Consider the following 17,592-nt stretch of genomic DNA (forward strand, 5'->3'; position numbering starts at 1 on the left):
GACATTTGAGTATCTTGCTGGAAACTTCCCATGGAGTGGATGTCCAGGTGGATATCCAACATTCTTATAGCATTCCTCAGCATTGTGACCTTCCCTAAAACAAGTGGTACACTTTACTCTAGCTTTGTAATTTGATTTCCTTTCACCTCCAGTGTTAAAAGTGGACATGACTGCAGGCATTGCAGGTTTAGGTAGCATGCCCTCCTTTTGCTTTTCTTCTTATTAGATCATCCCATATGCTTTGGCAATTGATGGAACTGGCTGCATTAGCAAGATCTGGCCCCTAGTTTTTGAGTAGCTCTCCTCAATTCCCATTAGGAATTGGATTAACCTCTTCCTTTGCTCACGTTCACCATTAAGCCTACCATTTTCACATGTACAAATATAACTACATATATATTGTGCTTCAAGTGCATCTGTTTCATCATACAGACCTTTCAACTTGTGATAGTAGACCTCAATTGAACATTTATTTTTTTTCAACTGAGATATGTCATTAGCTAATTGATAAATCCTATGGCCATCAATTTGTGAATAATGTTCTTGAAGTTCTTTCCATAGATCAGAAACAGTATTTATGAAATTAAGACTGTTACTTATCTCATCTGTTACTGTATTTGAGATCCAGGATATGATCATATTGTTGGTCCTCTCCCAGAGTGGCCTTAGGGTTGAATTTGCAGCTGGTTCAGTGTACTCATTTGTTACAATTTTGAGCTTGTTCTTGACATTCAATGCTATAATCATCGATCTTTTCCAGCTTGCATAGTTTTCAGATCCAATCAGCTTCTTTGAAATGAGAATGAGTCCGGGATTATCATTTTGATGAAGGAACAACAGATGATTGATTGAACTTGTGTCATCTGTATTAATGGCTTCTTCGATCGTCGGCATCTTTTCAGAAAAATTAGGTCAGAAGTTTTTTTTTTCAATTTGTGTTTTCGATGATTTAATTACGGAATTTGTTTAAAGATTTAGTGATTTGAGTGTGATAGGATCGAGCTACAGTTCTGATACCATGATATGAATTGAAATTGAGATTGAGATTGCATTTTAACTAACGAAGAAGATGAAGATAGAGAGAGAATTGAATGAACTGTATTGTATTGATTGAAAAAGTGAATTGCAGTACATCAGTCTATCTACTATATACTAACCATCCTAACAACTTTCTAACAAAAAGAATAACTGAATCAACTAGCCAAACTGCTATCCTAGCTAACCTAATAATTTAATTACATTGCTTTACAATAGATAAAAGCTTTGGAGTGTCTGTTGTAAGTTGGGGAGGTGATGTCATCTCCATTCCTGTGAACCACTTGTACAGTATGAGCTGAGGCAGTAATTGACTTTGTGAAGTCATCATCTTTGAGTTGATGTAATGTGGATATGCCTTTAATTCACAATATGGTGCTATTGGAGCCAATTATTGGCTTGATGTATTGACTAGATATTCACCAACCATTGGGAATCCTCTAATTGTGAGTTTTGTTTGCTTCATTGATTAATCATAATTGTATGTTTGTTATATGTTTTAGCGTTGGTGCAATATTGTTAAGGTGGTGGTCAAATCTATCGATGGATATAGTCAAATCAGACTTAATGGGGTCTGAATCTAATGGTGTATCATATCTTATACACGCATAAAAAAGCATAATGGTTGCATAAAAGTAGCATCAGGAAGACTGGAAACAACAGTTTTGTAGAATTATCCGTCCAGCGTTCTCCGCTGTACAGGTTGCTCCGTCATGCGTAAACCCTGAAGTCCGCCTAGCGCGTAAGCCCTGGCCGGAGAACGCCACTTTCAGCATAAATTTTGGATCATAAGTAACAGAACGTATCATCATCTGACACGTGTCCCCGAACAATTCGGTGGATCTGACACTATAAATAGACCCCTTGGGTCGTCATTTTACACAGTTCAGACATTCTGAAAAATTTGAGAGCAGAGACTTCACTTCTCTCTCTAACACTTTCTCTCACTAGAAGTCATCCGGCTAGCAATTCTACGCTCTACGGACGACATATTGATGAAGCCACCCCACAAGTTTCTATACTTGTGAACTTGGTCTGCAGGGATTATTTTCCAAGAGCAAACATCAATCGGCAACACTCGCCCACCTAAAGCTAGATTACTTCTAGTATCGTGTTGGCATACTAAGCCTTACCTCATAAGGAAATAGGTGTTAATAATGGCGTCATCCACTAATGCAAAGAACACATGAAACGGAAAAGGAACAAAAACAACTGAAGCTCCATTTGTACTTGAAGCAGTCAACAATCCATTAACTGATGACATGATAACTGTAGAAGATGTACCTGTTCCGCCATCGGATGGTACGATTGAAGAAACAGTTGCTGAAACTGCAGAAAGGCTTAAGCGTTTGGCAACTAATTCAGAGAAAAGGGCAGTAATTGAAGAAACAACAACCAAAAGTGCAGAAAGGCTTCCAAACCTTGTCACTAATCCAGAGAGGCGACCATTGATGCAACCACGGCGATGTACATCATTTATACCTTTTCGACAGATGGCGGATGGAAAAGACAAGCAAATCATTAAAAGGCAATCTATATCAAAGTACAGGTTATCCAGACTACTTGACAAGTTGGGCAGTCTTATTGATGATTCTGAGGATGATAATGACTTGAGTTATATTAATAATGATTCTGACGATGAGATTGATGACAAAGATGAGTTCATGTCTGAGAAGCAGGCAGTGTTGCTTTTAAATGACATCCTTAAGCAGACAGCTCCGACAAAGTATAAGAAACGCTTAGCGTAGCCCGCCGTCCGTGCTGTGGCTGTGGATAATTTTTTCGCACCAATTACTGGAGAGCAAGCTACAAAGCCACCGGCTATGGCAGAATCTACTCAATGTTTTATTAATTGAATTGCAAACTATCAGTTGCCTAGAAATCTTGGCATACCGGCAATTGGAGTTTATGATGGTACAACGGATCCTGAAGATTTTCTTACCATGTTTGAGGGTGCAATGAGGTTACAACATTGGGATGACGAGGTAGCTTGTCATATGTTTCCAATGGTGTTGCAGAAAATGGCAAGGGAATGGTTTACAAGCTTACCATCAAAAAGCATCACAAGTTATTTGGACCTCCATGCAAAGTTTGTTATGTAGTATCAAAATCTTCGAAGCTGTACTTTGAGACATCTTGATGCACATGAGATCACAATGCATCATAATGAGTCCTTGAGTAATTTCATGAAGCGATACACACTTGAAGCACAGAAGATACCTGATTGTCCAGAATCTCAGCTAGTATCTGGTTTCATTTTCTGTTTGGATCAGCGACGGTTTAGTGCACTTGTCTATGCATTAAGGTATGACTTGCCAAAAACTCTGCATCAGGCGTTGGAAGTTGCACAGAAGCATGTTCGAGCCGGTGAGCAGGGGATGAACAAATTTGATGGCAGCAGCAGCAGCAAACCACCCAACGGAGGGTGGTACTTTGACAGAAATCAGAGGAGGAATGACAATTCCAATGGTGGATGGAGAGGCAACAATCATCCCAATGATTTTTATCACAACAGAAGGCCAATAGAGAGACATCCGTTGATAATGGCTCTGACTAAAACTCAGAAAGAGATTCTTTTCACTGAGCCAATCCGGACTACTTTCAATCCTCCAGCACCCATCGAAGAAAGAGAGGGTCCAAAAAGTGAACTATGGTGTGACTTTCATGAGGCATGGGGTCATGATATAGATAATTGCAAATCTCTGATGAGAGAAATCATCGCAAAGATCAAAGCAAGAGAGTTAAACCACTTGTTGCCAGGAAAACAATATAGGAGAAATGATCCTCGCAGGAAATTTGGATGGCAAAAGAATGATGGTGGAAGAGGTCGTCGAGGTGATAACAGAAGAAGGGAAGAGCATGGCGGAATAGATAACAGCAACCAGTACGGAGACCGAATCATGGAGCGTGAGTCAACTCCAGACGTTGTAATCAAAATGGTGTGGTTGAATGGAAGTCACTATGAGGACGGTGAGCAGTCGGATAACAATGTTGATAGCTGGAGATATGCCCCAATCATTTTTCAACCAATTCAAAATTGGGCCTTGTCCGTTCAGCCAGTGGTCATTTCAGCAGAAATTGCAAACAAGTTCATCAGCCATATCTACACAGATACAGGCAGTGAGGCTGACATCATTTATTGGCATTGTTTCAAGGCTTTTCCAAGGCATGTGCATGTTAGAGCTAGGTGGACGAGTTTGAAGGTTTCAGGGCTAACAGCAGTGAATGCAATGGGGCGAGTTCGTTTGGAGGTTGTTTTGGGAACATTTCCACTATTGAGAACTGAAACAATCGATTTCACTATTCTGTATGGCAACTCTCGATTTAATGTCCTTTTTGGACGGGCAGCGTTAGCTAAATTTGGAGCGATAACATCAACGGCTCATGCAGAGATCAGATTCCCAACTCCGAACGGAGTAGCCGCCATACACTCACAGTATGTGGCACCAACAAGGGAACGATCCACATTTGCAAACTTACCAGAAGGCAATATGAATCATAGGAGGCGTAGTCGGTTGTTCAGGGAGGATGAGGTTCAGGAGTTCTTTATACCATAATCAAGTGTTCATGCCGGACAGTGCTAGGCACTTGGCGTTTGAAGAAACAAATTCCAGCATTTTATCAAGAACAAAATTTATCATTTCAATAAGAGCAATTTGTTAGCATTTCTGAAGAACAAAATTTATCAATATACTGTAGACCATTGTGGTCATCTTTACAGTGCCTATGTTTTCAATTGCATACACTAAACGTTCATGATGTACTAATTAGGCTTGATCCACCTAAATTCGTCATCAATTGTTTATGTATTGCACAGTACTGATCAATAAAATTTTATATTTTTCTTATGCAAAGTGCTGCCTGTGACAAATGTAAAACATTGCATTTATATCCTACCCACAGAAGGAGAGTATTTTTATACCTCCGATGGCGGAAGCTCTTGTGCCGGCCAGCAAAGGCATGAGGGATCGGCTAGAAAACGTTAAAGTTTTACTAGAACGCACCGAGGCAAAATACAAAAATCATATACTTGTCATGACAAACATTATAAAAACTTACTTCACAGAACGAAAGAAGTTTATATTTTATATGAAGGCCAAAATGTTTCACAATTCTTCCTCATATATTTTATGACGGAAGGTGTATGACGGACAAGTTATTAATACATAACTAATTTTCAAAAATACTTCATAAAAATTCCTCATAACTTTTATGGCGGAAAGCATATAAACACTTCAAATATCCTATTAATTGTTTGAAGGCATAATGTTTGTAAAGTGAAATTTCAATGTTACATGTGTTATTCATTAAGCAGAAGTAAACAATGCAAGTCAACTGCATACGAATTACCTCAAATACTTTTCAAAACGCCTTGATTAGACACACAATATGCAACTATACATCAGAAGTTTCTCATATACTTCGTATATAACAGATTTGTTTGAAGCAATAAACATCGCAATATTTGGAGTAAGCATGCACACAAAAATAGTAACATCAATAGCATATATTTAATTCAATCAAAGACAGCAAAAATTTATTACAATTATTGTTCATCAATAAATACAAAGTTTATGCAAACTCCACACCAAGAACATCCTGAGCAGACGAATCTTCTCTGCTGCATACTTCATCATACACGTCTATCTTCAGGTTAACCAACTTGTCCTTTGCTTCATTGACCTTCTCCAGAGTTCCAGGAAGCATCAGATTAGCAATAGCAGTAGGAAGAGTTTGGTTTAGAGCTAGGCATTTGGTAATTTTGTTGGTAACATCAGAAATGCAGTGGGTGCGAACAGCTTCAACATAATCATTGTAGGGATTTCCCACAAGATTGGATCCAAGAACCTTCGCTATCACACCCGGTATCCCCTTCTTAAGCTCAGCAAAGTTACTCTCACCCTTCTCCGCCCTCCGGAGAAGATCAGCAAATTTCTCCCTCTCCGCACTCAACTCCTTCTCTAGCTCACTCACTTTCACCTGCTCCCCCTCAAACTTTTTGTTTTCAGTATCCACCAACCTGTCCTTCTCCTCTTGCAGAGCAACAGCGGCATCCTGAGCACTTTTTAGCTCAGCTTCTCTAGCCTTCAATGTATTCTGAGCATCAGTCAAGGCACGTTCAGCATCAATTGCTCTTTTGCGAGAATTTGCACCTTGAGCAATCTCTGTACGGGCCACGGCAAGTATGGACTCCTGTTGCTTCTGCAGTTGCATCACGGAATCCAGATGGTTAGTCAGCAATACATGAGCTGTAGCAGTTGATTCCCTGAGCTGCTCAGAGCGGAGAGCGGTGAAATGGGATTTTAGCTCAGGGATAGCATAACCCTGCAGAAGAAAAATTTTATGGTTAATTTCAAGCAAATAACATAAATAAATTGCAAGCATATACATGCAGGAGGTTTTATCATTCATACCTGAAGAAGAGTTGAAAATTCTTTATCCTTAGTGGCAGGACTCCCAATAAATGCTTTCAGCGTGCTAACATGAGCAGGAAGGGACGGCTCTTGAACATTGGATGAGGTGATAGCAGGGTTAGTGGTATTAGGCGGAGGAGAATGAAAGGAGGCGTCGTCTTCCGGCCTCTCTTCATGGAATTCAGGTTCCTCAAATCGAGCAAAATTTTGATCAGGAGTTCTCAGGGTTTTATCTCCTTCACTCTCAAGGTTCTCCTCCGACCTCTGCTCACCACCTTCAGTAGCCTTTCCTTGGCTATCATCAGACTCTGTTAAAATCACTAACATAAATAAATTAGCATTATGAATAAATATAACAGTTATAAGCAAAGACATGTGCATTATCAAGAAAGAGCAGAATGGACATACTTCTTCTGCGTTTCTGCTTTTGGCTCCCCTCAGTACTTTTTGCCCTCTTGGAGCCTATGCACTTCTTCCTTGTCTTTTTGATTGGAGGAGGAGTGGGGTTTGTTTCGCCCGTGATGTCAACCGAGCCTGATGTCTGCTGCTCGGCGGTGGTGGTGTCATCCGCTGTCCGTTCAGTGTCTGTCTGTTCAGACCCGGACTCACTGTCAGAACTGCAAACAATGATTTCTTCACCCTTTTTAGCAGCAGCAGCATCAGCAGCAGCTTTAGCCTCAGCTGCAGCCCTCTCTGACTCTAGCTCTTCAGCAGTTTTAGCACGGTCAGTGATCTCCACTTCATCCTCAAGATCGAGGGATAAAAGAGCAGAGCGAACCAACATCTCGGATTTGGCTGCAAAAATTAAACATGGACAGTAATATAAGCAAACATGGTAAACAATAGACAAGCATTTATATATATATTAGGATGATCATATCGCATCCTACCCTGATTCTTCTCACGGAGTACTGGAACAGAAGTGCTTGGCCATTCTTGACTCACTCTACACAGCACAAGAATCCTCTCATATTTCTCGTATGATCTGGGCGGAACGCGGAGCTCTTTCAAACTATTTACTATCCGCTGCTCTGCGGCAGAAATCTTAACACCTTTTCCTACACCAGTATCAATAGCACCCCTTTTCCGAATAACGGAATACTCCTCCGGAATAACAGTCTCATCAACAAAGAAAAACGGACTCTTCCAGCCCTTCAAGTTTGATACTCTATTAGTACCAACAAAATGAGTATTTCGTTTACTATCAATAGTAAGCCAGCAGTCGCTAATTGTATGAATTCTAAACAAAGAGATAAAAACTTTAATGCGAGTCTTAATATTGCTGGAATTACAGTACATTTCAAAAAGGATAATTTTTTGAAGGCCATGGGGATGCATTTGGCTAAGGCAGGCCTTATAATATCTAAGAAGGCGAAGGAGAAAGTTAGTAAGGGGTACACGGAGGTTGCCGTGAGTAAGTTGTAAGGCGTATAAAGTAATTTTTCCGTCAGGAGGATGGTTGGCAGTTTGTGTGTTGGTAGGAAGAACAGGGTTATATTGATTAAGATGGCGAAAGGCAATCTTCAAACCGTCTAAGTATTCTCCTGTTAGTGATGAAGCCATCGTGCTAACTTCTGGAATGTCAGCAGCATTTGAAGAAGAAGACTCTGCGTGTTCTTGGCCAGTACTCGGTATAGAAGCCATGACAATAAAGTTTAAAAGTATCAACAACTAAGAAATAACAAGTAAGATGGGGTATAACTGACCTTGGAAGACGGTAAACCTTAAAGAGTTGAAGGTTGAAGAAAGCGATGAAGATTTGGGAAGAAATGTGCTTTTTAGATCTTGGCAAAGGTAAAAAAGTGAAGATAAAAGGGTTATGACGGTTTATATAGGAGCTCATTGATGCAATTTTTATGGACACGATTGTGACACGTGTACGGGCAAGTTTAAACGTGGGGTACGAAATGACACTTTTTACAGCTGGAGGCGCGTGAAGAATCTCAACCATTTAAAGTTAATCATCACAGCGTCAGTAAAATTCGTCTGCATTTAATGCCTGTAATGTTTTTCCCGATGCAAATGGGCAATGAAAAGGCTTGTTTCGGAAGAGTTATCAAAAGTTTAACAACTTAATCATTTTTCAAATGCTTAAGTCATTAAACTGGGGGACTTAATGGTGTATTCTATCGTATACACGCATAAAAAGCATAATGGTTGCATAAAAGTAGCATCGGGAAGACTGGAAACAACAGTTTTGTGGAACTATCCGTCCAGCGTTCTCCGCTGTACAGGTTGCTCCGTCATGCGTAAACCCTGAAGGCCGCCTAGCGCGTAAGCCCTGGCAGGAGAACGCCACTTTTAGCATAAATTTCGGATCACAAGTAACAGAACGTATCATCATCTGACACGTGTCCCCGAACAATCCGGTGGATCTGACACTATAAATAGACCCCTTGGGTCGTCATTTTACACAGTTCAGACATTCTGACAAATTTGAGAGCAGAGACTTCACTTCTCTCTCTCTCTAGCACTTTCTCTCACTAGAAGTCATCCGGCTAGCAATTCTACGCTCTACGGACGACAGATTGATGAAGCCACCCCACAAGTTTCTATACTTGTTAACCGGGTCTGCAGGGATTATTTCCCAAGAGCAAACATCAATCGGCAACACTCGTCCACCTAAAGCTAGATTACTTCTAGTATTGTGTTGGCACACTAAGCCTTACCTCATAAGGAAATAGGTGTTAATAGAATCCATTTGTATATCAATTAAATCATTAGATATATTTTGTTAAAAATATTTTTTTTTTCTTCTTAAAGAAAATTTTAACGACATGCAATCGCGACTAATAGGTAAAAACAAGATAAACAGTGACTACAAGTATCAAACGATAATGCACTGACAATGCATTATGTGTGGCCAACCCTCTGAATGACACCCAATGCAATAGTTGTTAGTGTAACGTAATTGTGACTAACGGGTATTTTTTTTGGACATCAGTTTGGGATCACCCATGAGGGAATTAATCACCCGCACTTTCATCTAGGGATGGCAATGATCACCCGATCCAACGGATATCCATCCGATCCATCCGCTTTGTGATAGATATGAATGAACTTAAATGGATATGGATACAGATATGGATGAACCTAAATGGATATGGATATGGACATGGATGAAAAGTTTCATCCATGGATATATCTATTAACACCCGAAATACATATAAAAATACATAAATATAAACATATGCTTACATATTTATTATTACAAATGCATTCACCGTTAGATTTATATTTTGCTTTCAACCTTATAATGAAAAAACTATGATATATCACAATAAAACATATATGTCTAACAAAATAAATGAACAAATTACATATTTAATTTTTCATAATCTATGTTCAATAGTAAATTCAACAAATGTGTTCTATCTGCGACAAAGATTACACATTCTTGTGGATATATTTTGATTATGTCATCATATATATACTTTTGCTATACTGCGTTTTTGTTTTTATCGCATATTAGGAATATCCATTAATCCGCTTCATCCAGTGGATATGGATGTGGATGGATGAACAACAATTAAATGAATATGAATATGGATGAACAAAAACTAAATGGATATGGATATGGATACGGCAACACCCGATTCATATCCGATACATTGTCATCCCTACTTTCATCTCCTGTATTTGCATAACTCGCCCCAAAATACTGCCATGAAGGAAATCTAAACCAATCTAAGGGCATGGCCGGTAAAATCCCCCTCCCTGCTGCCCCCGCACTAAGCGAAAGGCGACCTGGATGGATAATTTAGGCCAAAGATAACATTGTGTGTAATGTTACATCCCAGTGGAGTCGAACTCCTGACCTCTCGCGACTATTAGGTATAAACGAGATGAACAGTGACTACAGAACATCAAACGACAATGCATTGTGTGTGGCCAACGCTGTAGGTTAGTGTAATGTTGAATTTTTTTTCTTCGTATATCATCAAATCAAATGTGTTTATATTCTTATGCGTTGTAGTATTTTAAAACACAATCACTAGTGTGAGGAAAATAGGAAAATAGTCTATACTACTACAATATCCTATAATCGAGGATTAGCTAATTTTGTTGACATTCAAGAATTCACGACATTTTAACAAATAAAACATAAAATAAAACATACAATTATATGCCAATACTATAAAAAAGAAAAAAATAAATAAATAAATAAATCCTTTGTCACAAATCATCATATTTCTCGATCATTCATCATATTCCTTGATCATTTTAAAAAGGAATCGTTCTCATTAGTAATTAATACTCCCTCCTTAAACTAACATCTCACTTTACTTTTTAGATTTTTCTTTTTCTTTTTTTTTTTTTTTTTTTTTTTGGCAAGTTATAAAAATCAAAGAATCAAACCTAGCAAGAAGCTAGCAACACACGAGACCGCGCGCAAACATACAAACTTAACTTTAAATATTTTCTTTTACAAATTTTAAAATAACTATTTTAATTTTTTTTTTTTTACAAATTTAACTTTAAATATTTTGATTTGTGTTATATAATATTTAATGATAATTATAACTGAATTTCATATAATTTTATTAAAATATTATGTACTACCTCCGTCTCATTCCAATAGTCCACAGACAAAAAACACGCTGTTTTAGGAAATTCCACTAACTTCATTTCTCCACCAATGAAATATCTTCTCTCTCCAGATGTACCAATGAAATATCTTCTTTCCTTTCTATTTATGGAAGTGGACTATTAATTTGGGACAGCCCAAAATGAAATACTGTACTATTGGAATGAGACGGAGGTAGTATCACACAACTTTATTTGAAGTGAAAAAGACTTTGAAGAATAATAGTTATTTTGAGATGGGAGAGTAATTAATAATTAGTTATAATTTAATGGTACATATATATATCGGATCATTTGACATATTATTCAAAGTTGGTTTGAATTGTAATTTGATTATATTATATGTTTGACTAGACAAATTTTGCATATCAAATAAATGTTGGACAACTTTTACCCTTTTTTTACTAAAATAATGATAACATTAAAATAAAATCTTTTTATCAATAGATCAAAAAGACAAACAAAGTTACAATCAAAACAAATGCGCTATAGGGCTTGAAAGCAGTAAACGACCTCTAACATTAACCAAAGAGTAAAAACTAAGTAAGTCCAGACATTGAACAAAATCACTAAAACCATCCCGGAACACAAACAAATACAAGCTCCAAAACAATAATCCAAATCTAACATAAAAGACCACCAACACAAAAATAACATACGGTTCACAAATTATCCATCAACCACTTTACCTTTACCTTTACCTTTACCTTTACGAGTCTTTATAATCGGGTTAACAACCACACCGTCAAACTTCAATCAATTAAATATTACCCCCCCCCCCCTCGAGATTTGTAATCACGTAAGAAGCAACATTCGTCGACCCCGATTTGTAATCTCGTAAGAAGTAACATTCGTCGAAGAGCTACCAATCATAATGCCGGCACGGAAGGGGAAAACAACCTTCCTCGTTGAGACCCTCAAAAATGCCAACATCGATTCGCTTCATCACCACCACCAAGATTAGTTGTAGCACCACTCACTACTACAGATCGGCTCATTTAGACGTGTGAAAAAGGCCATTTAGACGTGTTATTTAACACGTCTAGATGGCACAGCACTAATTGATAATGTCAATTAGTGCGGTTCCTTAAACCGTTCTAATTAATTCAATTAGACGTGTTCCTTTTTTCAATTAGACGTGTTCCTCCTTTTTTGTCATTCAGACGTGTTTTCGGAACACGTCTAATTGACTAAATTAACACGTCTAATTGATTAAAAATGAAAGGACCCGTCCTAATCCAACTAGACGAATACATTATATTTGGTTACATAGCGAGGCACTTGACCTCTATATGATACATTTTACAAACATTGCATTCGTTTTTAAAAGACAAACTTTCATTATATCGAATGTTGACGTCATGCATACTATTTCATAATATATCCAACTATAATTAATCTAGTAATAATCTTGATAAACTCAACGACTCGAATGCAACGTCTTTTGAAATATGTCATGAATGACTCCAAATAATATCTCTAAAATGAGCAAATGCACAGCGAAAGATTTCTTTCATACCTGAGAATAAACATGCTTTAAAGTGTCAATCAAAAGGTTGGTGAGTTCATTAGTTTATCATAAACGATCATTTTCATCATTTTAATAGACCACAAGATTTTCATTTCTCATAAATACACATCTCGTATCAGGCATTTCGCAAACTGCATAGAGATAAAAATCATTCATATGGATTGAACACCTGGTAACCGACCTTAACAAGATGCATATAGAATATCCCCCTTTATACAGCGCGCAGCTAATATACTAAATAATACCTCGAAGTACTAAAGCATCCATACCCTGGATGTGGTTCGTTGGGCCCGATAGATCAATCTTTAGGATTCGCGTCAATTAGGGGTCATTTCCCTAATTCTTAGGTTACCAGACTTGAAGGGGAGATATTCGGTTTAATAATCCAATCATATAATGTAGTTTTAAGTACTTGTGTCTATTTTTTAAAACATTTATAAAAGCAGCGCATGTATTCTCAGTCACAAAAATATATATTGCAAAAGCATTTAAAAGGGGAGCAAATGAAACTCACCTATTGTATTTTATAGTAAAAATACATATAATGGTATTGAACAACTGAACAATGCAGGGTTGGCCTCGGATTCACGAACCTATATCATTCGTATTTATATTAAAATATATACTCGTAATCGAACAACTTCATATCTTATAACTTTATATATTATATATTTTGTTTGTATATATATATATATATATATATTTGTAAAATGATTCTTATTTGTATAGTGGTATTAATACATCTATATTTATATACATACTTGTTTAATGTTATATTTAAAAATCGGTAGTTTGTTATTTGTAAGTATTTATATAAATAATATTAGTAGGTTTGATGTATATAGTTATGTGAAATTTTAATATAATTATAGTATATGTAATAAGTATATATTTTTTTTATATATAGAAAATATTTATCTACTTAAAAAGGTAGTTTTTGATATTAATTATGATAATATTAATAATCATATTACGTAATAATATTACTTATTTTGATAATGATATTAATAATAAAAATAATAATATAATTGTAACTAGGGTTATGGTGATAATAATAACAAAGGGTACTAATACTTGTATTAGTAATACTGATAATAGTGATAACTAAGGTTCGTAATACTTAATAATAATAATACTAATAATTTTTATAATTCTAATACTTAGTAATATTACTAATAATAATAATAACAATAACAATAATAATAACAACAACAATAATAATAATAATGAAAGTGATAATAATAATAATAATAATTATACTTCTAATAATAACATTAATATTAATATTCATAATAATAATAAAAATGATAATAATAATAATAATAATAATAATAATAATAATAATAATAATAATAATAATAATAATAATAATAATAATAATAATAATAATAATAATAATAATAATAATAATAATAATAATAATAATAATAATAATAATAATAATAATACTAATCATAATCATAATAATAATAATAACAAATTAAAAAAAATAATATTGAAACTACCTTTGAAGCCCCTTTTAAAATAAAATGCCTAAGCCAGGCTCGAACCCGCGACCACCCGCTCACACGTACCATCCCTTAACCATTACGTTGACCCAGTCTATCTGTTTTATTTCCTATCCCCTTTTTATTTAACCGTATTATTTCTGTATCATCATCTTCAATAATAAATCAATCGAACCAAAGATCAATCCTAACAAGCACGACATATATAACTAGTTTTAGTAGTTCCCAAACGAAGCAAAACGAACTACAATTGTCAATTTAACAGACTCAACAAAAATAAAAAAATATTAGAACAGATTACTGTTCGTTCGTAAAAAAAAAATATAAACCCAAACGCAAAATTTGATTTTTAGGAAGTTTTAGACCAAGGTTAAAATATGAATTGTGTTCTAAATGATCCATAGAAACTTCCTCCATTCTTAATTTTAACAGAAACGATTCATAAATCTTCAATTTAATTGAAGAGCACAGTTTTGACTTTTTGTTCTTAAACCTTTGACTCCAAAATTCTTAATCAATACTATGAATTGAAACCTATAATTTTGCAGAAAGTTTCATTAAAGGATTTCCAACACAATTGCATTATTACTTTTTGAAAATTGTTTAGATAACGAAGGATTGCATAAATGTTACAAGAACAGGGGTACGTACCTTTTTTTTAAATATTTTCTGTTTAATTAAAATCATAAAAAACGGTTGTAATTGTGATTGATGATGATGATGGAGAAATGAGTGGGTTTCCTTAACAAAGTAGTTTGAATGCTCGTTATATGGAATCGATGGTGTCGACACAGCTAAACAGATAAGTCAGAAGAAAATAAAGGAAAAAATTGATGTTTAACAGAAACGTACCTCTTTTGTTTGTAATTGTGATTTTATATTTTTTGCAGTACAAATCAAGGGACAAAAACAAATATTTACTACAGAACGAAAGCTATTTGAAACAAATTAGGATTCCAGTTCATACCTATATAATTTTTATATAAATAATATTGATATTTATTTATTTTAATTATATTTATGGTAATTACAATACTAATATTAATAATAATAATAATAATAATAATAATAATAAATAATAAAGATACTAATAATAATAATAAGAATGATAATAATCATATGATTAATGTTAATAACCATAAAATGTATTATTTTCTAATAATTATTAATAACAACACTAATAATAATTATTGTCACAATAAGTATAATACTATTAGATAATAATAATGATATAAAAAAAATGGTAACAATAATATAACTCATAATACTAATTATAATAATATCCATGATAATAATAATATCAATGATAATAATAATATAACACTTTACATATATTAATTTCACATCTATATATTTAAAATAATATTAGTAGTACCAGTTTTGATATTGATATTGATATTGATATTATTACTGAAAGTAATAATAGTATTATCATAACAACTATATCTATACTTGTATTATATATATATTATAATTATGTAATATTTAATAATCATAGAGTATCTTATATAAAAACTTTTATTGAATATTTATTATTTATTATTTATTATTTATACTTTTCATACATAATACAACATTAACAATTATATATATTTATATATATATATATATATATATATATATATATATATATATATATATATATATATATATATATATATATTCCTTTTAAATTACCCTTAATTATTTATATCTTATTTTTACATATTTAATTCTAATATTTAAATTATATTTTATGATTTTAAGTTATATATATATATATATATATATATATATATATATATATATATATATATATATATATCTTTACATTTATATATATATATATATATATATATGCATATTTATTTACAAATAATTGTTCGTGAATCGTCGAAAATAGTCAAAGGTAATTGATTACATGAATATAGTTCCAAAATTTTCGAGACTCAACATTATAGACTTTGCTTATCTTGTCGGAATCATATAAAGAATAAGTTTAAATTTGGTCGGAAATTTTCGGGTCGTCACAGTACCTACCCGTTAAAGAAATTTCGTCCCGAAATTTGATTGGGATGGTCATGGCAGACAATAAATATATTTTAATGACTCATATAAGCTGATAAATAGAGTTTCATTACCATTGAGTAATAAGGATAAAATAATTTGATTACGCGAGAAGTATAAGTGAAGCTATCACAAAAGAGTGAATTGAGTAAATGTAGATTCGTCATATCTTTTGACGTAGATAGGATTGATTTCCGGATTTCAAGGGATTTAGAGAAAATCGTCGAGATCTGAAAGATTTGATTCTTTGGTGAATAAAATCTCTTCAAATTAAATGCGATTATCTACTTCGATCTCTTTATCAGATATTTCATTATAAATTAACTTCTTCCGTTCCGTTACTTTTATCACTCCTATACTCAATTCTCAAATTCAAAAGATTGTGAAAATGCTTAATACAGTTCTAATCCTTGTCCTTATCCTTACTATCGCAACAATCATTCTCCTTTTCCAACTTCCACCGGAGGAATCTGTTTTCTTCTACTTCGCCCTTGGGGTTATAGTGTTTTTAATTCTCCCGTGTCTTTATGTTGCGATAAACATTGATATACACGGTTTGTAATTTCCGTGTTGTTATTGGACTTTATATTTTCTCTTATATTTTGGAGCTCTTTGCCTTTTTATTATCTTCTCGACCTCTATTAAAGCGAGTAACGGTCCAGAATTCTTAAGTATGGAGTTTCGAATGAACGTAATGTTCTAAACAAGAATAAACGTAATAGCACGATTTGAGTTGTCAATTTACCAGAATCACTAAGGATAGAACTATCAAGAATATACTTTTTTGATATGTTCAGAAGTTAAGTAGAATGAAAGAGTTATGTAACATGACACATGATGACGTTATGGTCTGTGAATCATCACGTTCCATTCAGAAACTCAACATGACTTACTGTAATATAATCATGTTGATCAAATGTCATTATATTATACTAATTCATGCTTCAGTTCTCAACACTACTTCAGAATTCATTCATAGTTTATACTTAGATTTTACAGAAATTTCCAATATAATATTTTACAGATAGCATGAAGAGGTATATAATTTCGGACGAGATTATTTATGAAAATATCCTCATAAGTATCGAAGATATTTATGATGATATTTTGAAATTTCTAAGTTCGAAAGTTGATACGAAAAAATTTTCCGTAAGATTTTAACATGACTTCGGAGCAGGATATTCTCTAATGATTTCATCGGATCCAGAATTACCTGGATTATTTGAATATAGGGTTTGGTCCTTGTATTTGTCCTTGGTCTCCTTCATGGTTAGCTCAATCTGTTTTTCAGTACCAAATTTTCTATCGAGCGTTCCCAACATTCCATTATTTATTATCAAACTTTTGGCCGTTTAGACCATCTACGATTTAGCTATTTCCTCTGCATTTAATGCTACCATATCTGAATCATCAGTTATCAATCCGAGATGGTTTCAAGAGAATTGTATTTTTAGATGATTAAACGCTGATG

The 17,592-nt window shown here is 34.2% G+C and overlaps 1 protein-coding gene across 1 annotated transcript; it reads right to left on the reverse strand.

Moving 5' to 3' along the window:
* Positions 1-222: 222 nt before the first annotated feature.
* Positions 223-894, reverse strand: LOC139900909 (uncharacterized). Its single transcript, XM_071883658.1, has one exon. It carries the CDS (start codon positions 892-894, stop codon positions 223-225), a length of 672 nt encoding a protein of 223 aa, XP_071739759.1.
* Positions 895-17,592: the final 16,698 nt, after the last annotated feature.

Source organism: Rutidosis leptorrhynchoides, chromosome 3, assembly GCF_046630445.1.
Source record: "Rutidosis leptorrhynchoides isolate AG116_Rl617_1_P2 chromosome 3, CSIRO_AGI_Rlap_v1, whole genome shotgun sequence".
Lineage (NCBI taxonomy): Eukaryota > Viridiplantae > Streptophyta > Magnoliopsida > Asterales > Asteraceae > Rutidosis > Rutidosis leptorrhynchoides.